General features: G+C 35.9%; 1 protein-coding gene across 1 annotated transcript in view; it reads right to left on the reverse strand.

Annotated features, from left to right (window-relative positions):
• Positions 1-7,141, reverse strand: part of LOC122803782 (extracellular calcium-sensing receptor-like) — a 238,218-nt gene extending 231,077 nt beyond the window's left edge. The window contains exon 1 of the mRNA XM_044073470.1: positions 6,830-7,141. Within this exon, the coding sequence (XP_043929405.1) occupies positions 6,830-7,141 (312 nt within the window). The remainder of the gene's footprint in view (positions 1-6,829) is intronic.
• Positions 7,142-25,447: the final 18,306 nt, after the last annotated feature.

Below are 25,447 nucleotides of genomic sequence, written 5' to 3' on the forward strand. Positions count from 1 at the left end.
TAGGGGAAACAATATAAAAAATAAAAAACGTACAATAAGCTGGTTGTTTTAAATGTGCACACCCTTAAACTAATACTTTGTTGAAGTACCTTTTGATTTAATTACAGCATTCAGTCTTCTTGGGTAGGAGTCTATCAGCGTGGGACATCTTGACTTGGCAATATTTGCCCACTCTTCCTTGCAAAAGCACTTCAAATCTGTCAGATTGCGAGGGCATCTGTTGTGCACAGCCCTCTTCAGGTCACCCCACAGATTTTCTATTGGATTTAGGTCTGGGCTCTGACTGGGCCATTCCAAAACTTTAATTTTCTTCTGGTGAAGCTATTCTTTTGTTGATTTGGATGTATGCTTGGGGTCATTGTCATGCTGAAAGATGATATTCTTCTTCATCTTCAGCTTTCTGTCAGACACCTGAAGATTTTGGGCCAAAAGTGACGGGTATTTGTAACTGTTTATAATTCCCTCCACCTTGACTAAAGCCCTAGTTCCAGCTGAAGAAAAGCAACCCCAAAGCATGATACTGCCACCACCATGCCTCACCGTAGGGATGGTGTTCTTTTGGTGATGGTAAGTGCTGTTTTTGCATCAAACGTACCTTTTGTAATTGTGACCAAAAAGTTTAACCTGTTTTTTTTCACCTGCTTTTGGTAGACTTGATGTATTGTTTTGCATATTTTAGCCAAGCCTGGATGTTTTTCTGTGTAAGAAAAGGCTTTCATCTTGCAACCCAACCCTATAGCCCAGACATCTGGAGAATATGGGAGATTGTTGTCACATGTAGTACACAACCAGTACTTGCCAAAAATTCCTGCAGTTCCTTCCAGTGTTGCTGTAAGTCTCTTAGCAGCCTCCCTGACCAGTTTTCATCTTGTCTTTTCATCAATTTTGGAGGGACATTCAGTTCTTTGCAACATCACTGTTGTCCCATATTTTCTCTACTTTTTGATGACTATCTTCACTATGTTCCATGGTATATCCAATGCTGTGAAATTTTTTTGTACACTTCTCCTGACTGATACCTTTCAACAATGAGATCCCTTTGATGCTTTGTAGCAGGCAACTGAGTAAATGTCCGGAAAATCCTACAAGGACAGCTGAACTTTATTTGGGGTTAATCAGAGTCTCTTTAATTGATGGCAGGTGTGTACCCATGAAGACTGAATACTGTAATTAATTCGAAAGGTGCTTCAACAAAGTATTAGTTTAAGGGTGTGCACACTTATGCAACCAGCTTATTGTTCGTTTTTTTATTTTTTATATTTTTCCCCTGACAGATTTGTTTGTTTTTCAATTGAATTGTAAAGGTTATAGGTCACATTAAAGGTGAGAAAAGTTTTGAAATGATTTATTGTGGTCTCATTTTTTATATCACAAAAACCTGGCATTTTGACAGGGGTGTGTAAACTTTTTATATCCATTGTGTGAGTATATCCTATCCCTACCATTGCCAGTCATGTCTGCAGCAGTCAAGCTAGAAATATGTGTTTGCATTGATGCCCATTTCAGATCTTACCTGTAATAGCTTGTACACAAAGATGCACATCCTTGCCAACTCCATTTGTGCAATTGGAAGCACAGCATTGGCTTGCTAAACACAGTGGCACTTACTAAATCCAAAAACAAAGAAGGTGTGAAACATGGCTGTGAGATTTGGCCATATGTGGTGCTCAAACTAATGACATAAATTTCAATGTTAAACAATGCCATGCTTTATGGTGTTATAATCACAGTTAAGTAAAGGAAAATGCTATGACTCATGACATGTTGGCCTGTTAGGAGTTACACACTTGTAAGATTAAGTAGTAACACCTGGGAATCAAACCCGTGGGGGAAAAAGGATAAAATGTTAAGATGTGCTTATTAACTGTCATTGCCACAGGAGAACTTACTGGCTGGAGACATATTTCAGAGATGTCTGTATATCTTTGGCTCTAGTTATTCATAGAACTGCATGTCTTTGTAAAAGGCAGTACTTGTGTTTGCACATATATTTTAGATGCATGCAATTGCACAACCTGAGTAATACATGGTTACATACATATCTCATAATACATACTGCCATAAACTTATAATATGTGATAACTCATAATAATTATATCATCATTGTCATGTTTAATATAATTTACACACATTATATTGGGCTTCTATTGCAATCAGTGATGATACATTTGTTGCAATAAACATAGTTATACTACTCATTTGCATCTATTGCTATATTTCTAAGAAAAATGTTGTGACAAATGACATTCTGAACCCCACTGTAAAATTATCATTAAACTGAATTGAAACCCTGCATTATCTCTCCTCTTTGACTAAGCTAATTGCACCTAAACATTGTACCTCAGGGAAAGTTACCTGATAGGTGCATTTTCTTCACTGAGTACTATCCAGAATTCTGACACACACTGGTGCCAAGTTTGTTTGTACAGTGGAAGGTAGCCCAAATTAAAATTTTCACTTTTTTTGTTTGGCAATGATCTCTGTTTGCCCAATGACATGTGGGGAGCAAATACAAAAGGCATTTAAAAAATAAATGCGGATGAAATCATTCATAGACATATCTATCAATGACCAGAGCAAGAAGGGGATTACAATGACACATTCATCCTTGTCACATGTCCTTGCCACATTAGAACATTAATTTGTGGCATACATTATTATAACTGCTGGTAATGCCAAATAATGGGAAATGGGACAAACAGCAGCTAACATATTGTTAGCAATACTGAGAATAGTTTTGTTTCAAACAACACAGTGCTCTAAGAAAATGTGTGCCTGTATATATTCACACTCCTCTTCTGTAAAATTATCTGTAAACTGCATTTGAACCTTGCATCAGCTGTCCTTTTTCTCTAAACTCAGTGCAATTATGCCTTCTACAACAGGGAAAGTTACCTGACAGGTGCTTTTTTTTCAATGAGTACTAACCAGAGAGCTGATAGATGAGAACCATTGTCAGGCTCATCTGAGCTACAGAAGGTAGCCTAAATTAAATTTTTCATTTTATCCTTAAGCAGTGAAGTGTGCTTGTACACTGCCAAGTAGAGCCCAAACGCAAAAGGCATGATAAAAAATTAGAGGTAAATGAAATCAATCAAGGGGGTATATCTAGCAATGACCACAGCAAGAAGTGCATTACAGTGACACATTCATCCTTCTCACATCTCCTTGCTGGACAGAATTTAATTTCTGGCACACATTATCATGACTTTAAGTAATGCCAAATAATGGGAAAAGGTACATACAACAGTTGTTAGCAATACTGAGAATAACTGAGAATCAAACAACACAATGATATAAAAAATGCGTGTCAATATGTATTCACACCCCTCCTCTGCAAAAATTATCTGTAAATGGCATTTGAACCCTGCATTGGCTGTCTTCTTTCTCTAAACTAACTGCACTTACTTCTTCTGCCACAAGTAAATTTACCTGAGAGGTGCTAGTACTTACCAGAGTACTGTAAGCTGTGCACAGGTGCTAGTTTCAGTTGAACTACTGATGGCATTCCAAATTAAATTATTCAGTTTTACCTTAAGAAGTTAACTGTTTATCACTGATTGGAATGCTAACAGTCAAGAGTGTGTGAGGCCAAATTACACAAAGGATGCACGAAAAAATATATAAAGTAAAAGAAACATTATAAAATATTTCTTTAAAATGTACGCCTGATGTTACATACACTTTCTTGCCTTTCAACATGAACATATCCTACTCAAACATCAGTACATTCACACAAACAACACCCTCACTGTGTTTGAACCATCAAACCAGTGAATTAAAACACACACCTGAGATTACTATCAGTATTTGCCACAGAAATAGAAATATGAGAGGAAGAAGACAGGTTGATTACATATAACAAAGATGTGAGATTATATCAATTCAAACAAAAAATTCAACCGAAACAAGCTCTGAAAGATGTCCTTTGCAATTTGCCAGTAGGCATGTGGATGAATGTGATCTTAGCAACAGTTAAGCTGATTTTCCTCACAAGCAATTAAACAAACAGTTCCAATACTGCAGCTGTTTCCCTATCTTTATTTTGCAAACAACATTCCCTCATCTATGATTTTCTAATAACAATGCTATCTCCTTTGCATTGCTATTGATATGTATTTGAAAAGGTAAAGCATACTCTTAGAATTGTAAAAGAAATGTTAGTTAGAGGTCCAAAGTGTGGGCATAAGAAATTCATAAAAACATTAGGAATATATTTCTCCCAGTTCAGTCAATATAATCCCAAAATTTAGTGTTAAGTCTATTCTCTCTGATTCACCCTTGATAAATGCACATCAAAGAGGACAGACTGTGAATCACAAATTGTTCCTGCAGTTAGAGTAATCATTCACACTAGCAAGTCCTTAGCAAGTATCCCTTCTCAGTGCTCATCCTTGCAGAGGTAGGGCATGTACATGCAATCATGTAAGTCAATGCATCATGTTTACATTTCCTGCTCTTAGTGCAGATTTTAGAATTCAAGAATGGTCATATTTCACACCTCATCTGCATATTCATAGTGCTCAAAGGGCTGAATCTGCAGTATTTGAAGGTAATCGTGTAAGCAAGGAAAATGTATTGTGGTAGGTAAGACTTTGGATACAGAGACCTCCATGCTGCTATCTGCTTGCAAAACCTTTTTCTAGTTTCACAACTGAATTGATGCAAAGATTTGTTGCTATTTCTGACAATATACTGTATTTTAACCTTAATGATGGATTGCATTTCACAATACACTAATAGCTTTGCTGCCTGCATTGTTAGTCCCTTGCTGGTTACATAGTCATGTACATCAGTTATTTTTTTCATTATAAATGTTTGTAAAGCATGTAACATGACATTATGGAAAATTTTCTATGCCATCTGACCAGTTACTGCAGACGAGTGTTGTGTCACTTATTAATGATCCAAGAATAGTTCTAGCCATTTTTAAAGTAAAAGTGCGCATTTGTTTGGTTATTGCTGCAATGTACTACAGAGTTACAGACTTGTAATCCTCAGTACATACGTTATACATTTGGTTTAATTTCCTTTACTTTTGTGTGTGTGAGTGGCTGTATTTAGTTGTGAGTTCTAATGTGGATCTTTAATATTTAAATTATTTTCTACATGATGGGTGCATACATTCATACATACATATTTGTTTTGTTAATAATCACTTGTGTCTTGTATATTATACACTTCTTTTATGTTTCAACTCTTACAAGCCAATGGTGGCCAAAATTTCTGCACATTGTAAAATGTCATACAGTGATGCATATAATGAAGTTATCATCCAGGCACTAAGTCAATATGGCTGTTTCTTCACAGAAAGAGGCAAAGCTGACAAGTACTCCTGTGACTATTTTTGGGGACCAACTATGAAAATGGTGTAGGAGGTCATGGCCATAGATATCAGAAAAGCTGACATAGGACCAGTGACATACTAATTTATGTGATATGCAGGAAATGTGAATTTGGACAGGAACATATGACTCTGAGGGGGGGGGTTGCTAACAATCCTCCAGTGAGTGAAAGTGAGGAATTCCTGCACAGTTTTAGAGATCCCCAATATGTCATTAGAGGGTTCACACAGATTCATTGATGTTGGTTTGAACATGAAGGATAACATCAGTATATATACTGCAGATCTTCCAAGTATACAATACAATTCAATAATTTACTTCTTTGGTGTTAGGCTTGCCCTAATGCATTCCCCCACCAGCTTGTTCCAGTGCTGATGATTGTACTCTGCCCTTTGCTCATTTTTCAATTGCTTACAGTCACATATATGTGATGGAAAGTGAAATGCTTGATTCACATTATTGTGCAAAGCCCATAGCTGGATATTGCAGATATCAGCCATACAATACTACTGACATTTCTGTGTGCATGATATATGTCTCATCTTAGGGGCATATAACTACTTTCATATGGGATTAAGTAGTTGTCTACTTTTTTTTTTTCAAACAGGTTTCACACTTATCTTGGGAGTCAGGTGAAGATGGAAGAAATTGAGTATATACTATATTGTTTACATCTACCCAGTATAAATGTACAATTTCTGTGTCATGTACTCCATATTATGATAAATGGGGTATAAAAACCCTTCTTCTTTTTGGAAAACATCTGGCAGCAACAGCACCTTGATGTAAAGCCTGTTGCAGCTTAAAGATAGAAAAACATATATAAGTTGTTTATTGCCAAGTACAATTGTGGCTGTAATCCAAAGAGTTTGGATTTTAGGGCAAATATCTACAATAAGTGCACATGATTGCTTTATAGGTTCTTCAATAGCTCCATCATATTGGATTAGCTAATTAGCATTCATTTCAGCTGGCTGCTTATGCTCTAATGCATGTTCTACCACTTACCCTTGTTTAATGGTTCCACACTCAGTGTAGAACCATTTAATGAGTACCAGATAGCACACTGTAATGTGAACAATACACCATGATGTGTACATGGCAGCTGCCCTTAGTGTAGCTGTTCATGAATCCAGACCATTATATTTCTCTGTATTTTAGAAAGCGCTACACTGAAACATTGGCGCTCCCTAGATCCTGTGTAATAAGAAAATATCAGCAACTATTTATTATTTTGGTATGAACTTATAATGGGTGCCATACTGTTACACATTCTATGTAAATTACCACAGGGGCTTTATATACTTGTATCATATTACTGGTATAACAATGCTGTCAAAATTATGGATACTGCTGTATTGATATATTACACCTCGCTTTACTAAAACTCCATGCCAGTGTTAATAAACAAAAGGAAGAGAAAATTGTGATGATTGCTGACATATATTAAATATAAATTTAATATAAACACTTGTCTGACTTGCCTGGGGAAATTTATAGAGTCCCAGCAGCCTAGCCATGGGAATTGACGTCGAGGAAAATGTTTCTCCAATAACAGCTACAGCTGAGGAAAATGTGTTGCAGTGATAATTTGGAATTGCCTTTCTCTGTCCTGTAAGCAGCCTCATTGTACCCTCAAGAACTCCAGCTGCTGTTGTACAAGAATCGTAAATCACATACCCAAGTGTAATATTTGGCAAAAGTTTTTGGTCCCACTGAATCTCTTCAATTGCAAATATCATAGCCAGAAGCCTTTCATATACTTTAAAAGTAAACCTCAATAAAGACAAGTACATGTTAACAGATAATTCTAGTTTTTTTTCAGTAAATCAGCTTATTATACAAATATTTAGTGTATATAATATTATACATATCAAGCATAATGAAATTCACTGCAGTCTCCAGTTTCTTTCCCATGGCAAAGATATTCTGGAAGCAAAATGGAGAAGTTCCAAATTGCTCTTAGTTGTGGGGTGTTAGTGTATGTGTGCATATGTATGTGTATGTATGTTTGTGTGTGGGTGTGTATATAGGTGTGTGCATGTGCATCCCGCATTGCAGTGGAATTCCACCTGAGACTCTATTCCTCTCTTACACCTATTGGACTAGGCAAGTTCTACATATAGGATTCTGAAATAAATTAAGTGTGCAATGATAATGATAAAATGAATACAGCTAAAACATAAAAATGTGGTCATTGTTAAAATTTCACTTAAAGCTGTTTTATAACATCTCACCTGATGCGGCTTTAGGTAACAAACTGTGAACCTACAAAAGGTAAGTGTTTACTCTCAGTAAGTGGTACACTAATTAAGTAAGTACTTCTGTCACAGATGAAAGTGTAGTCCAGCTTAAAATGCTTGTTTTTAGACATTCTTTCCTTTAGTACTGGCCAGTCATGTGGAGGATTGGCTAAACTAATCAAACATAATCAGTGGATAATTACAATAACTTTGAAATGTGCTTATTAGTCAGTTGGAAATACATGGAAAGTATACATTAGATTCCAGCTGTTGGACTTCCCTTGATATCTGCTGAAAAGAAAGGTAAAAGGTATCTGCTAAGACTCAGGACTGATCAGCTTTGTGAATGCCTTTATACAATGTTATAATTTTTGTACACCTACTTTCTCAATTGTTTTAATCCCAGTTTCAGTTCTAAATACAACCCAAAACTATACTTCTTACTGAAACCATGCCACCCCTTTTGATGAATCTAATTTCAAGTAATCTTTGTAGTTTCATATGAAAGAGGCATGTTCTAAATAACATCAAAAATCTTCTACTATAAAAACATAAGCAAACATACATCCAGTTATTTAAAATCAAAAAGTAGTTTGCTTAGCAGGACTTTCTTCAAATAATCATTAAATGCCTGTCTCTTTCCTGTTGCCTTAGTACAGGCAGTCCTTAACTTTTATCTAGAATCAATAAGACCAGTGAAAATGTCAGGTGAACTATCAGAGATTTTCTTCTTCATTTGCAGTGGAAGGCTTGGGAACCACGTATATATACTTCTGTTTCTCCTTTACTTTTAACTCCTTGTGTATGCTGTCAGCAACTGAAAACAGTGACCGTGAGCTTATGAGGTAAGCATTCATCATTTACGGATGACTTTCTGCTTTATTTAGTGAATTTAGACAATTCCCTTCTAAAAGCTATATCTTAACAACATTTGACAGTTAAAAAAGACTCGACAAACTGAGTAAATGAACAAATAGAATTGCAAAAACAAGTGCACCAAACTCTCGAACTAGTCCACAACAAAGTATATTTAATGTAAAGCGCTTTTCGTCACTGTGATACAATGACTTCATCAGGCAAATTTAAAAACCATTAAATTCATTTTAAATAACATTTTTAAAAACTACTTCATGATACAAACCTTCCAATCAACACAGTTAACTAATTACATACACACTCCTACAAGTAATTAAGTGCTATGACTATGAAGTTATTTAAAGCTGTATATACTGAAATAAAAATATTATATCACAATAAATTACATATTATAAAATGTACATAAACAATAAGCATCGAAAAACAATACGTCATCATTTTTCCTACTCTAGCCAAATGCTAACAGAATAATAACTTTGTTTATCTACACATACTTTTGAGTTTAAGTAAACAAGAGATGTTGCAACATTCATTAAGCCCTGGGTTAAAAAATGTGTTGAGACGCATCTGCCAAATTAATTCTCGTTCTTCTAGAATAAGGGCTGTTGGACACCCTCTAATGTCAGAATATATTTGAGCAATTATTTTAAACTTGAAATTGTGCCCTCCATTTAGTACTACATGTTTCGCTAAGGAATTTGTTGATTTTTGCTTTTCAATGTCATGGATGTATTCGTATACCCTGTCCCGGAACCGTCTGTCCATCTTTCCGATGTAGTATGCCATACACACTGTGCACGATGCTAAATATACTACGGATTTAGAATTACAATCAAATTTAGAATTAAAACTAAATTTCCGCTCCCTGATTGTAAAAGTTTTTCCTATATCCATGAATTTACAGTACCTACAGGCCCCACAAGTACTCATACCAATATTTCTATCAAACTTCAATACCCTTTTCCTTTCTAATAAATTCTTAAGATCAGTACCGCTCCTGAAAATCAAGTTTGGGTGGGTTCCTAGCTTCTCATCTAAGAAGATATCGTTACTAATAAATTCCCAATTTTTATACAAGATGGTTCTTATTTTAGAGCTGTCTTTACTGTATGTTGTTATGAAACTACAATTGTAGTTTAAACTTGAATTGTCAGTGTTTGCTATAAGGTTTCGTCTAACTTCATGTGTAACTTGGCTAGGGGGGTATTCAATATATTAATTAATGGACTCCCACCTTTGAGTATAGGTTTGATTACTCCATTAATTCTTTTTGTTCTAACTTCATCAACTAGTGAATCAATCAACTCAGTAGGGTACCCCCATTGTTGAAACATTGTCGCACGTAACTGACATTCATTGAAAAAATCTTTATCAAGTGAAACCATCCTAGCTGCTCTAATTAGCTGTCCCTTAACAATAGAGCGTTTTTGTACAAAAGGGTGATTACTTGTAAAATGCAAGAAAGAATTACAATAAGTATTCTTTCTAAAAATATTACAGACTAGTCTACCATTCATTGTATCTTTAAACAACTTGATATCAAGGTAATCAATACTTTCACTGTTAAAATTAAATGTAAATTCTAAGAAGTTTGTAGTTTGGTTCAATTAGTTTACAAACTCGACAGCCTAATGTGCATTACCCTTAAAGATGATGAAAATATCATCTAAAAAACTGGTATAATATGTAAATTGGCACAACTGTTGGGGATTATTAAAAATAAATTCCTTTTCCCAATAGACCATGACTAAATTTGCAAAACTAGCACCAGCTGGTGAACCCATAGCAACCCCCTATTTTTTGGAGATAAAATTCTCCATCAAAAGAAAAAAAAAAGTTGGTAAGGATGATATCTAAGTCTACTTCAACTAGGTCAATTTCTTGTGTTGTTGCCCCCTTCCCTCTAAGGATAGAACTCACCCATTCAATTCCCTCAAGGTGTGGTATACAAGTGTAAAGATCTTTTACATCAATTGTTAAGAAATTGTCACTGTTATTGAAATGTAGCTCATTAATATTCTGCAGAAATGTCTATGAGTCTTTACAGACTTGTTCTTCTGTTTTTAAATATTTCTGCAAAATAGCATCAATTAGTTTTGCACAGGGGTATGTAATAGAACCCCTACTATCAATAAGGGATCACATGGGTGGGTTGGCGATGCTCTTGTGTACCTTCAGAATACCAAACATGATCGGGATCTTTGGACATCCTAATGAAATATAATTATAGAAATCTATATCAATTTTGGCTTCAATAAATAAATCGTTGAAGTAACTCCTAATCTGACTGTATGCTATGTGAATTTCATTCAATGAAACTTTCACATAAGCATCACTGTCAAGTAAGGTACACATTTTGGAATTATAGTCAGCCAAATCAAAAATGGCCAACCCACCACCTTTGTCTGGTTTAACTACTCAAACCTGTAGAGATCTCAAGTACTGTAATGCTTTAGCTTCGTCCTGTGAGACATTATCTTTATTACTATTTCTACTATTATTCATCCTTGGTAGATCAAATATATGTCTTAAATCATGTTCACAGACATTTTCAAATACATTTAGTACTGGATGGAGTGGAGAGTTGTATACATCGAAACCTTAAAAGAATAGTCCGTGTAATTAGAATTACCTAACAACATTCTAAGGTTTAATTTTCTGACATAAAGTTTTAAGTCTAAAATAGTTTGTGCAACATTTAAATGTCTACTCGGTACAAATGTATTGCTTTTAGCTAGTAAATCAATAAGAACTGGATTAATACAGCACATTGAGTAATTATAAATATAAAAATCTCCCGCTGCATTTTTAATAATGTTCACTTTGGGAGATACACAATGTGCTATCTCCTGCGCTTGTTGTTGCGCTGTTTTTTTGAGGTTGCTGATAATGTTTCTTCGGAATAGAACCTGTATGATTGGCACAATGAAAATTCTGGTTGTTATTAACATTGTCACTTTGTGAAGCATTATTGAAACAGTCATTGTTATACTCTGGACGAGTATTATTATTATTATTGCATAGGCATTCACTATGTCTCACTACAACATTAGTAGTATCATCACCTTCCAATTCAGCAACAGAATTCACAGTATCCTGTTGCACTGTGTTCCCCCTCAATTCGAGTTGCCTGACTTGTGCTAACGAAGGTTTAGGATATGCAGCGTCATTACTGTAAGCTTGTCGGTCACAATGCAATTTTTTATTTTTGTTGAATTTTAATCTCTCTAGAAGCTGGTCAATGCTAGAAAATGACCTTTCATAATCAAACTTATACTTGAAAAATCCTCATTAGCAATAATATCAGTATTAAGCTCAGAAACTTCTTTTGTAAGTGCTTCTATTTGTAATACATAATGTTTAATCATTAAATTCAGCAAGTCAAAACCCTGTTGGTCGAAGAGAGCGACCAACTCTAAATGGAAAAGAGAATCAAATATCAACCCTGTAGGGTACTGGTGAAACCTTAAGCCCTTCGGCACTATACGCGTGCAAGCATTATTTGAAGTAAACCACTTCCAGCTGTAATTTTTTAAGCTTTAGTAATTTGTTATCCAACAGTTTTAACTTTTCAGCTAAAGGCTGTGAACTAACCTGTGCATTTGCGGTGTTACCGGCCGGTAGTTCCTGAGATCGTTCAAAAGCTGCTGTTAATGTTGTTGTATCTTTGATCCAGTCAGCAAAACACGGAGCTCCAATAAGCCCTGTAACACCATTAGAAATGCACCTACGTTCATCTGATATGGAAGGAGGGCCCTCGACTGACCCATGTAACCTCTGTTGTGCAGAAGGGATAGAAGAATTAGTAGTACCAGAAGGGACACTTCAGTACTGGTTGCTACTATTCACCTGTTGTTGATCGGAAGGAGCAAACTCTCCTCTGCTTTGTAGAGACAAAAATTAAGCTTGACTATGATGTAGACCAGAAGTTTCAACAGTAGCTAGCCGGGTGGCAATTACATCCATCCGTAGAGACAGATCATTCAGCAATGCTATAATACTCTGAGATTCCATCTGTTGTTGGGTTGACCCAAATAAATTAGGACTGGTTGGATTACTTGGAACACCAGACGACATACTAAAAAAGACTCAACAAACGAAGTAAATGAACAAACAGAATTGCAAAAACAAGTGCACCAAACTCTCGAACTAGTCCACAACTAAGTATATTTAATGTAAAGTGCTTTTTGTCACTGTGATACAGTGACTTCATCAGACAAATTTAAAAACCATTAAATTCATTTTTAATAACATTTTTAAAAACTACTTCATGATACAAATCTTCAATCAACACAGCTAACTAATTACATACACACTCCTACAAGTAATTAAGTGCTACGACTATAAAGTTATTTAAAGCTGTATATACTGAAATAAAAATATTATATCACAATAAATTACATATTATAAAATATACATAAACAATAAGCATCAAAAAACAATACTTCATCATTTTTCCTACTCTAGCCAAATGCTAACAGAATAATAATTTTTCTGTGATTCAAAACCAGCCAGCAAACTGAAAGCTGACTGAAACTGGTCATTTTCCTAGCTGCTGTATGACTTTTTTCAAATGAATTGTTTTTGAATGCCTAAAGCATTGTTCTGTTTGATAGCTGCCTACCTTTCCTCAACAGCATATATTTTATGAAACTTTAATATTATATTCAAGAGAGCAATTTAGACAAGAGCAGAATTTTTCTTTCTCTATTTTTGTCATGGATATATTTTGATGATGGATAGTAGCTCCGGAAAGAAAAAAGATTAGAAGTCTACACAGAAACAAAAATAAAATCTGAGCAGGCATCTGTAAGTTAACTTTTTAACAGAAAACTTAGATTAGATCTACTATAAAATCCTGACTCCTAGATGCTTGAAGACCACTGATTTGCAGCCATGGACTTGGGCATCCAGCAGCTTTCACGGGCTTCTGTTTGCATTGAAACTCAGCTACCTGCTTGGGAGAGGTGTGGTAGGCATGGTGAGAGAGTGGAGCAGCAGAACCTTGCCCAAATACAGTAGCTGAGTTTGAGGAAGGTAAATGTGGCAGCTATGGGGAGGGAGTGGTACTGGGGGAAGTGTATATTAGAGATAAGGTCAGTAATTAGGACTGAGATATAGGGTTACAGTATTGAGGAATTGTAGCATTAGGAAGTGGGGGTGGTTAGGGTGTGATTGGAGACTTAAGGTTAAGGGAGCAGGAGGGGTGTTTTATATTTAGGGAACAGTATGAGTTTTATGGTAAGGCAACATGAGGAGAGCTATAATTAATAAATGACCAGAATCCTTAGGTTTATAAGGAGCAAAGGTGATAGTTATGTTTAGTGAGTGTGAAGGGAGTTTAGGTTTAGGGAAGAGAGAGTAGACCTTGAGGTTTAGAGATCAATCAGGAACTTTAGGGATAGAGAGTGGGGTAATGTGGTCTGTTTAGCCATTATGGACCAGGTGGCAGTTTTAGGGTTAGAGTTTGGGCTGTGATATGTCAATACCATTTTATAGGGTAGGGTGTTGGAAAGGTCAAATAATAAAGTAAGATATGGCTACTGATAGTTAGGTGACTTGTCATTTAGATTTATTGGCAGTAAAGTGGTGTGTCATGAGCCAGTAGCAAGCAAGCACTTGTTATATACCCATTACTACATGGTGTATGCTCCCACAATACAATGAAACATGAGCTTTACTTTCTATTACAGCAGATCAAAACATTTCGTAATTATTCACAGCATAATTGTTATTGCTTAGGTGTACAACACATAATCACCCAGTTCCCCAAAACAATCAAAGATTCTGTTACATTTATATAATCTTCATGATGAGTATCAATCAAATGTAATTTCAAAACAGCTAAACCTAAAAACCCCACCTTTTACTAATGATATCTTGGTGACAAGTATTATACCACAAACTCTTTAAAGTAAGTGTTTGAACCTACTCTCATAATTTAATCTCAGAACATAGGATGCATTCTCAAATCTCACGAATCCTAACATACTAATATTTTGCCTTTTTATTCCTTTCTCCAACAAATAACATTATATAAAACATTAAAAAGAAATGTGTGGACATGTGATTCTTGAGCCAAACATTCTCTTTCTGTAATTTACCTTTCTTTTCTTTCTTCCCAGATGGAAGATAGAAAACAAATGATAATAAAGCTAATTAAAATGTGAAACAGAAATAATTATTGTATAAATTATTTTTATTCAGTGGTTCTCAGAATACTGCATAAAGAAATACTCTAAAATACTAAGATGTTAAAAAATCCTGCAGGCACCATGGTCATCTCATCAAAGTATTACTGGGATACTGTCTGCAAAAGAAGGGTGTGCGGTACTGGTCAACAAAGTTATGTCCATGAGAACCCATACCGTCTCTTTTTCTCTTCTTGTTACTGCCTCATACTAGTGAAAACTATTTTTTTCTGATTTAAGATTATCTGTTTGTATCATTTTTGTGATATAGTTCATGATATTTAAAAAGACAATAGCTAGCCAAATAATCTCCTACTAGCTATCAAGAAAAAATCCCATTTTTCAGACTTAACCCTTTGCTGCTATGATCACCCTGCAGATATTTGCCCTGGTCAAATTTACCCTAGTCAGTATGAGTATTATCTCATGTGTCCCATGCAAAAAGACCATTAGCTTAGTGGGATTCACCCAGTCAACAAAGTGTAAAACAAAAAATAAATAACATGAATTTTTGTCAGCTTAGTGAAAGTCATATTTTTTCTTACTTTTTGCACATCACAATATCATGTAGCTCAGTAAAAGGAATCTCACGGACAGCCTCTCCACTTTGTAGTGAAAAAATTCCTCCTATATTCATGTCACCTTTTCTGGTGTAGCCACTGACAGCAAAGCTTTTCAGCTGACGGACTGGATCTTTGAAGTTCGCTTTTCCATGATCAAGGACAAAAGCCATTAAGAATAAAGTGATAAGGGACACTAACATCATCAGATGAAGAAGAGTAACGCCAGGAGAGAGAGAGTGTGTGAGAGAGAGAGAGAGAGAGAGAGTATTAATTTAAATTGGCTCTTTAAGCAATTGAAATCCTGTAATATATTCTCCTGTTCAAAATATCTGCAAAAATACAAATGCTTAAAGTGTGCTATCTCTCACAGCACTGGCATTTTTATGATTTCTTTATAGAAATTTGCCTTTTATGTTAGAAAGTGATAGAAGCATACAGAGAGAGAGAGAGAGAGAATGTAAAACTAGGAAGGCAAAGAAAGAGACATAATCTAAAGTTATCTCCAAGAGACCATTATTTTAAAATGTTTCTAAACCATGTACATTTCATATTTGTAAAGCCTTAATGAAACTTGTTCATCCTCTATATAACTAATGCCTCAGGAAAAGACGACTCCACTGTTTTTTATATAGGTTCTTGTAAACAAATTGCTTCTAAAGAAGTTTCTTGGAGCCTGTCAAACCCTTCTAAATTAGCTATTTGTATTTTTTTCTAATGAGCAACTCAAAAATGTTGTCAGTGCTCTATTCCCAAAGCAGAATAAAAGCAAGGCACACAAGGATCAACAAAGGTTCAGAAATTCCTTGAGGTGAACTAATTAACTTTAATCCTACCTATTATTCAATTTGCAGATACAATTTCTGTATGAGTAATATTTCACTATGAAAGTGTTGCAATTACATGTATATGATGACAAATTTAAGATGAACATGCATTTATGATTTAGTTGTTGAATACAAAATAAATTAACATGCTTATGAAATGTAGATCATGCTGAGCTATACAAAATGCAAGCTTTATGGCACATGACACTTAGGTTTACTAAATGTAACCAAGATCTTATTATAGCATATGGTACTGTGGACATTTATTCACATTGTAGTATTAAATGGAGGGGGGGGGGGCTTGCATCATCATTAACTACTTAATTAAAGGATCCATCTCTGTATTTGCAGGATTTGCTAGGGTGCATACTGACTGATGTATTAATTAGTATCAGACCTGATTATTTTGAAGACTGTGTCAGTCATATCTCTTGACTGTACAGATTTTTGCAGAATGTCCAGGTTTTTGCCTTATATTTTTGGTCTGTTCTTCATGAAATGTGTGATTTTTCTAGATTTTTGTGGAAAATCATTGAGAATGACTTGACTACATATTGCCTGTCATTTGAGTTTTTGATTTCATATCCTTCAGAAAATGTATGATAGCACAAAACCTTTTAATTTTAGAAGCTTTATAAATTTATATGAGCAATAATTATAATATGCCCCTATTTTTGAGGCTTTGCCCCCCCCCCCATTATTTTTGGCTTTGTCCAGAACTTTTGTGCTAAGAGTTTGAGAGCTATGTTGTCAGTGTGGATGTAGAACACTTTTTTCAGTGACTTTTCAGTGAACACCATTTTGCCATGACCTGTTAAGGAAAAACAGTACTTTGTTGTAATGGTAGTTAACTCATTACAGCCGAGTGATGTCTCCAAGCGTTTCTACAGTTACATCCTACTGCTCCTCTAGGCGTCAAATATTGCCTGTTCATATTTGCATTAATAATTCCAAAACCATGTTACATACAAGGTATCAGAAAATTTTATCTTGAAACATACATGATATCAAGCACAATTGTATAGATATATGACCTCTGTCAATGGGTATTTGTTAAAAATGTAAGGTGATAACTTCAATTTTTAAATGCTGAAGCCACATCCACTAGGAGTTAAAGGTACACACTCAAAAGAGCTCTACTGGAGGGAATAAGTTAAGCAAATGAAAAGGATTTAAATACCCTTAGACCCTGTGTAAGGGGAGATGCCATTACTCCCCTGGTTAATCATACTGGTTATTCACAACTTACTCTGGTGTCACTGCATTGTGAGGAAACAAAAGGTGTAACCATGGATTTGACAAGGCTTGATAAATCAATACTTAATGAGTTTGTTTTTTGTCAAGAACTGTGTGCCCCATTTACACGGATACAGATTTATTTTCCATTTTTCTGGGGAAAATATCAGTACATCCCAAATTTGGATTCTCTGATTATGTGAAAACCAAATATGTTCATGGAATTTGACATTTTAGGCTAGAGTATGCATTTATCACAATGTGTATTTCTTCTTATATTTACTTATAATATTATCAGTTTGCTTTATTGATTACTTTATATCAAGAATACATTTTAGTTTTGAAAATCTGTAGATGCAGTAGATACTTATGATGAAATCCCTGTAATGACTGGGAAATGGCATTTAGAAATCAGAGGTATCATTTTTGGATTAAAAAAAAAAGAATCATTTTCTGAGACCTATACATCAGTGTCCCTCTCTGTTTAGATCAATGCATAGAAACTAGTGAATGTTGATATATATCTTTGATATATATATTTTAAGTTAGCTAGTATTATCTTTAGTGTAAATGCAAATGGCATGAGAAAACCTGGTTGTTCAGATGTTAGACTGGATTCAATATTATCCCAAAGACTGTAAGTAATCGTGACCACATTTATCAGTCACTGATGCACACATTTAAACAAGCACAGATTGATTCTGAACACTACCTTACAGTCATTTTCCAGAAGAAAATGGTTAAGTAAACATAGTCAGCAAAACATGGATATGAGTATAAATAAAAATGTCAGAACTGAATGCAACTTTCCATTATATTGTGCAGATTTTATTACATTACATGTATGAGGAAGGTCAGTCAATTGTTAGGATATAAAACAGGATACTTGAAACAGACTTCTTAATAATGGAGATTTGAGTGTGAAACTTCCACATAATACTAATGCAACCAAGATTAACCCAGTTCTACTTTGCTGAAGTTCCAGCAAACAACCCCCCCCAGAAAATTCAAAATAATAACAAAATCAAAAACACAAACTCGCTTATTTCCCTAAATTTAATGAAAGCATCTGAGTAAATGAAGATCAGCTATTCTCATTCCCCTTCATAAGGGAGGACCTTCGCAAACTCAGGCAAATACAGACACATAAGTCTGATCAGCCCCATATGCAAAGCCATGGAAAGACTTATCATGCAATTAATTAATTTGGACATAGATAAGCTCCAAACTCTGGACCCGTCTCAGTTTGGATTCATCAAGGGCATGTCATGCTTACTCAGTCTAGTGGATTTTTTTAAAAAGTACAAATAAATATAGGTAAAACACCCTACCACATAATCTGTAGCTTCAGGTCCCTCATCATGAATCAAGAAACACACTAATTAACTGGACTTCCCAGAATCACTTCCTATACAGCCAAATACTTTAGTCAAGGGAGATTTTAACTATCCTTCCATAGACTGCAAACATACAGGAGTACAAACACAGTACCAGAGGATTCTGGCTGACTAAGTTTGCATATGACTGCAAGCTAGGAGCAGTCATTGATTCCCCAAATGACATGGACATCATGTAGGAGGTTTGTCTCACAGAAATAACTGGTGTCAAAATCATGGTCTGAAACTAAATGTCAAAAATTGCATTACTGTATCGTTTGGGAAGTCATCTATCCCAGGGAACTAACACAATGACAATATGCCCCAAAGAGTTGACTCAGTTGTTTGGGATTTGTGGACTTATGTGGACAGTGACCTAATGTTTGATCAACATGTGTCTATTGTTGTAAGAAAGTATTTCTATATTGCACAGCTTATAAAGAAAATGGATTGTATTCAGATCTAAGGATATGATTGCCCCCCACCTCTACTCAGGCCTCATTAGGCTAATCATTGAATATAATGCCCCCTTTTTCATGTATTTGTACAGAAACATGTAGCAACTAGAACCCCCACAGAGATATTTTACCAAAAGGCTACAAGGCCTAAACAACATGTCCTGTCACTATATTTGATATCCTACAGACTGCTAAGAGGTGACCTGTGTCTGGAATACAAGGCATCCTTCAATCAATTCCAGTTGGATTTACTGCACATCACCAAGTCAATCAGTGACAGAAATACACAGTCTAGGGATCTAAGCCTCTTTTGCAAGATTAACAGAAGAGATTGGAGGGACAGGTATATTTCACACAGGATACCATTGCTGTGGAACATTCTCACCATCTGCATAAAACACAGTACTGTCCATTTTCAAGCACAACTTAGATCTATGGATGGAAAACAGGACATCTAACCCAAGACTGCCCCCATACTACTAATGGATAGATGCAGCTCAATGATTTATCCCATACATGAGTCCCCTCAACTTATCCATGTTATGATCCCATTTATTCACATTAGGGATGATATATAATTATTGACCATGGGATGGGTAAGGTCAAGCTATAACCAAATGGGATAGGTTATTTCTATCATAAAAAGGAAAATTAGATAGCCTTAAAATGGCCTTTAAGGGCAGCTAGTCTAGTACTTACCTAGGAACCTATCAAAAGTGCAAACTCTCTCCACAGAGAAAGTTAGATAATTAGGAGCTATTATCAACAATAAAGATCAAATTCTGAGTAATAATAATAATAACAATAATAATACACATTTGTTAATCAGGTAGACCCACTGGACACACACTATTCCTTTTCTAGGGTGACCTGTGGGCAATGTATACTTAAGCAAATTGCTCAGGGTTGCACAGTAGCCAAATGAGAACAAAAAGCATCTTTCAGCAAAATCTCCCTTGCACTGTTGTTAATCAGAGAAACAGCTGTCAAACACTCCTTGCATTCCTGATCAAGCATTTATTTATAGCTGTAGAATCAGAGGAAGCTTTCTGGGGTGTCCTTCATTCTTGAATTGTCAGTTTCTTTTATCATTTTGCAAGATTCAACATGGTGCTAAGAATATGTTCTCCCCACATAAAGGCATTGATGGTTCATGAAAGACTCAGTGAAGAATATAGCTGTTGGTCACGGGCGAATCAAGAAAAAGAAAAACTCAAACGGTGAAGGCTTGTGAATTATGCATGAACCACATTATGCAATTATTACTGATTGGTTCCATCTGTGCAATACTCCAATGTGTGCTTCATAGAGTCCTATTATATTCACTGGCTGTGTTTATGGATCTGATTTAGTAAACTGCATTTAGTGACCTGTACATGACCTGTGTCACTTCTATGCCTACAGACAGAAAAGAACAGAAACTTTTGATGAGCTAGTGCATTTTTGTTCATGTGAAAGAAGCTTAAAGTGAATGGTAGAACTAACTTTATTAATTGCCGTGGCCATAAATTCAGTTTTAACATTACAAAAGTAGAACAAGAAGAAAAGACTGCAGTTTAAAGAAATTTTTCAAAACTGATGCTTAACAAATTTCATAAAATAGCATGCATGAAAGAGAGAGTATAAAATAATAATAATAACATTTAAAAAAATTAACATTTAAATATATAGAAAATTAAATGAATATAAAACATTCCTTGCCTGTCAATATCTGAAGAAGACTCTGACTTATATTCAGACAACCTCCAAAGTGCTCTTCATCATTCTAGAAACAAAAAATGGATTCATTGTCTAAAGAACTACAATTTAAAAAAATATATATTTGCAAGAAATAATCATGGCAGTCTTAGCACATTGCAGATTAAGGAATAACAAAGGAGACAAAAACATAGCGAAGGTAAAAATAACAGCCTCTCAGCAGCAACCTAACCTACAAGGTAATGCATCCCTCATGGATTCAGATGATTCACAGATGCAGGCATAGAATCTCTCAAACCAGCAGTCCTCGATTATCTCTATCTCTCATCCTACAAGAAATAATAGAAATAAAAGAAGCATTGCAAACCTTCATTGCTAAATATAAAAATATATGCAGTCATTAACTTTAACATTAAATTCACCATCAAGCCATTCAAAAACTGGAAGTTGACAGCATTGAACATGGGACTAGCCTGGAAGCACCTGAGGCTTGACAGGACTATATGGAAGCCTACCTAAATGAATATGAAGATTGTGCTAAAAGGAAAAATATGAGATTAGCAGGAGCCTCAGAACAAATGCATGGACAGAACTACATCACATTGGTAAAACAAATGTTAGTTAAGAGCACAAACTTGGCATCATGAAGATACCAGCACAATACAGAGCTCCTCCAATGCACAGCACTGAGCAAATTTAATTTTTATGGAAAAACAGAGACTCCGCTTTTACAGTAATGGAAGCCAAACACTAAACTAATATGAATAATTACACAAATCATTGCTGAACAAGACTACCTGGTCATCACACATAAACAAAGAGCTACTTGCATACCAGTTATGAGACAATGTATGTCTTATAGTTTAAATTCCTGTACCCTGTGATGCTAAAATTCTTTTTCTATGGAGGAAGTTTCAAGACCTTGAGAAGGCAACATTAGGGCAATTTGCAGCTAGAGGATCACGAAAAACACTTGAACCCATGAGCCACAGAGGAAATAACTGCACCTCCCCCATGATCCTAAAAGTCTCCTTCCCTTATAATAATAGAACTCCATGGACAGTAACTAAGTAATTCATAATCAAGATCACCAAAAAGATTAATGAGTATACGTGATAGTTAAGACTTGAACACACCAGTAGTTAATTATGGATGAGGGAATCTTTATTCATTAAGAGATGGAAGGTTATTGGTATGAACACATGTTCTAATTACACTCAGTAATGGCAAAGAGCCTTTGATAACATTCCCCACTCAGGAATCATAGAAAAACTCACTAACCTAGGCATCATCACCTATATCAATAGGTGGGTTACAAACTGGCTCAGAGATAGAATCCACAGTGAGAAAGTAGCTGACTCCAAGTCAGACTGACGACAAGTCACGAGTGGAGTCCCACAGAGTTCAGTCCTGGGTCCTCTCCTGTTTGGTATCTACTTTGCTGAAGTCCAGGCCAACACGAAGGCACTCTGGCTGACAAAGTTTGCAGGCAATTGCAAGTTAGGAGCTATTATTAACTCCCCAAGTGATGTTGACATCCTACAGAAAGGCCTCACTGAGACCAACAAATGGTGTCAGAACCATGGCCTTAAGCCCAATGCCAAAAAATATGTCATCATCCCCTTTGGGAAAAAAAACTGTTCCCATGAATTACCACATTGATGGTAGTCCACTGAACATAGAAGGTGTTATAAGAGATCTGGGAACACAGGTTGACAGCAACCTCTCTTTTGACCACCACATTGCCACTGTGGTCAGAATGTCCTTCTATGTGGCACATCTCGTTACTAAGGGTTTTGTATCCAGGAAGGAAGAGGTCATTATCTCCCTCTACTCTTCCCTCATTAGGCCAGTCATCGAGTACAATGCCCCATTTGGCATGTACCTCACTAGACACCTGCAACAACTGGAGAGGCCACAAAAGTACCTCACAAAGAAGATCCTAGGCCTTAAACACTTGTCCTGTATGGACAGACTAAAAAAACTCCAACTATTCTTTGTCTCAAATCACCTACTTAGAGGCGATCTCTGCTTGACTTATAAAGCCATGTCTGACCCAGCTCTGTTAGAAATGCTACATCTAAAGAAATCCCAATACCTCCACTCCACACACTCCAGAGACTTCAACCTCATTACCACAGTCAAAAGAACATGCTGGAGGGACAGGTTCATAACATAGACACTGCCCATGCTATGGAATAGACTTTTCATACATGTCAAGCAGAACACCTCACTGGCTCTCTTCAAGAGAAATCTTGATGAGTGGATGGGAAATAGAAAATTCACCCGGAATCACTATAGTGGCTCTACTCGACAGAGGCACTGGGAACTAAGGTTGGGTGGCATAATGCCAGGGTAATCCTATGGGCTAGGCTTGTAAAAGCTCCAGGGTCATTAGCCTAGTACACATCTATGAACCTATGAACCTATAAGAGCGAGCCCTAGGAGGGGTTGCGAAAACAGATCATATCAGTGTCTAGGCATGGTTTTGCTGTGAAGCACCAGATTTTAGTAGTTCATCAAAACACTTTACTGCTTGGCAGAGAAGTACTATGGTCCCTCTTGGAAGTATACATTTTATTTATAATATGTAAATATGTTTGATAAGGTACTTGTTATCAGCATGTTTTAGCTAGCTACATTTATTTCTAGTAGTTAGCAGACAGAAATCAAGTATGTGGAGGAAAGAGTACAATAATTAAATATCAACTATTATTTCTCATTAATATCATAACCAGGCAGCTGTCTCTCATTTAAAGTGAATTGCAATGGTCATAACAACACATCCACATTGTAAAACATTTCAGACTTTACTCCCATGGCTTATGCAACCTAGTGAAATGAGGTACTGTACAGTACTCACTATGATTAAAAAGACTAGAGCACAACTGATAGCACTCCAGGAGACCCAGCTAGATGAAGATGGTCATAAGCACCATCAGAGAGTGGAGTCCACTATGGCTGAACAATCTGCTTACTCAGGTAGGAAGAGGATGGAGTGATACTATCATTTTCTCAGACTCCCCATTTCAAAGTCCAGACACAGATTAATGACCACCTGGGCAGATTTGAGGGGAAGGATGGACCATCAGATGTTATGCCTTGTTAATCTTTACTTACTCTTGGAATATAGCTCAGGTAATTAAAAAGAATTTTATCAGAGATAATAGCCATCATTGAGGGATTGTCCCTGATTATGGACACTGAAACACGATCATGTCACTACATAATGCATTACAGACCCCAGAGCAAGGCAGTTCCCTAGCAGAGTAAATTTGAAAGGTTTTGGCTTAAACAGTTATGATGGTATGATATATAGCCAGGCAATCTGGTTGATTAATCAGACTGAGGATGTACCTGCTTTTTCTTCATGGCACAAGCAATGGTCTAGAATGGATGCAATCTGTATCATTAAGGAAAATAAATGTTTAATGTACAATCTGCAAACCTCCAATTCAACTCATTTTAGAGAGAGAGAAGACCTAATATAAATTCCTAAACACTGGAAGTTCCAAAGGTAAACATTAGAGAACACAAATTTTACAACTTTGCTGACTCATCTTCTGAAGCTTTCTGTGGAAAGACAAGAAACTGTTACTCTGCTTGAGTGGGACAGTTTTATAGGTAGGCTTAGGGTATCAATGGGAGCTCAATTCACCCAGATTCAAGCAGAAAGAACATTTTTAAAGAATTAAGAATACTGCAATTACAATCTAGATACCCAGCTGACCTGGAAAAAGACAGAATAAAAGAGTTAAGATAGGCAGGCGATCCAAAAATCAAGTAGATTGGAAACTGCTATTTCAGAAGCAGGCCATGAAAACTTTGTTTTTTGACACTACCATCAGGGCCTTGAAATCACTGGTGGTAAAACATAGGCAAGACAAGCCACAAGGATGATTACAAGAATTTCAGATGAGAAAGTTGGTGCATGGCAAAACTGTCCAATTGGAATCCTTAAACAATACGATCAAGAATAATATACCCCTCCCCAACCCATATCTCATCTCATAAAACTAAAAATTATCTGATCAAAAGAACCCTCAAATTCTTGAATAAAGAGCTAAAACACAGCCTTATGGTCGACATTACATAATATGAGTTCAAGGTGATATTAAATTCCCAGGTAAATGGCAAATCCCTGGCTCCCACCAGAATTCCTGTATAAGTTCGGAAATATTTGGGAGACAAATTGATAGAAAATTGTCCTAACCTAATGAACCAGATACTCCATGGAGCATTCTCTGCAGATACCTGGAGACAAGCATTTTAGTTGAACTATTAAAGGATGGCAAAAATAGCCTGTTCTCTGAATCTTGCCACCCAGTCTCGATTCTTAACCATCACTATAAAAGTTTTTATGGCCATAATGGTACACAGGTTTGTAAAACTCTGAGCAGCAATAATATATGGGGATCAGTGTGGATTTCTGGATTTGTGAGATGGAGACAAACATTTGATATTACCCTCAGAAATATGTTTTTGTTGAAAGATGCTCAAAAAAATTATAAATGTTTGTTACTACTGTGCTTAGATGCATTGATGACATGCAATATGGTTAGCTGGGCATACATGTTTGCAGTGCTGGAAAAGATTGCCTTCCCAAAATTATATAGAGACTTAATTCAGAGTATGTA

Source organism: Protopterus annectens, chromosome 6.part0, assembly GCF_019279795.1.
Source record: "Protopterus annectens isolate FY-2018-M chromosome 6.part0, PAN1.0, whole genome shotgun sequence".
Classification (NCBI taxonomy): Eukaryota; Metazoa; Chordata; order Ceratodontiformes; family Protopteridae; genus Protopterus; species Protopterus annectens.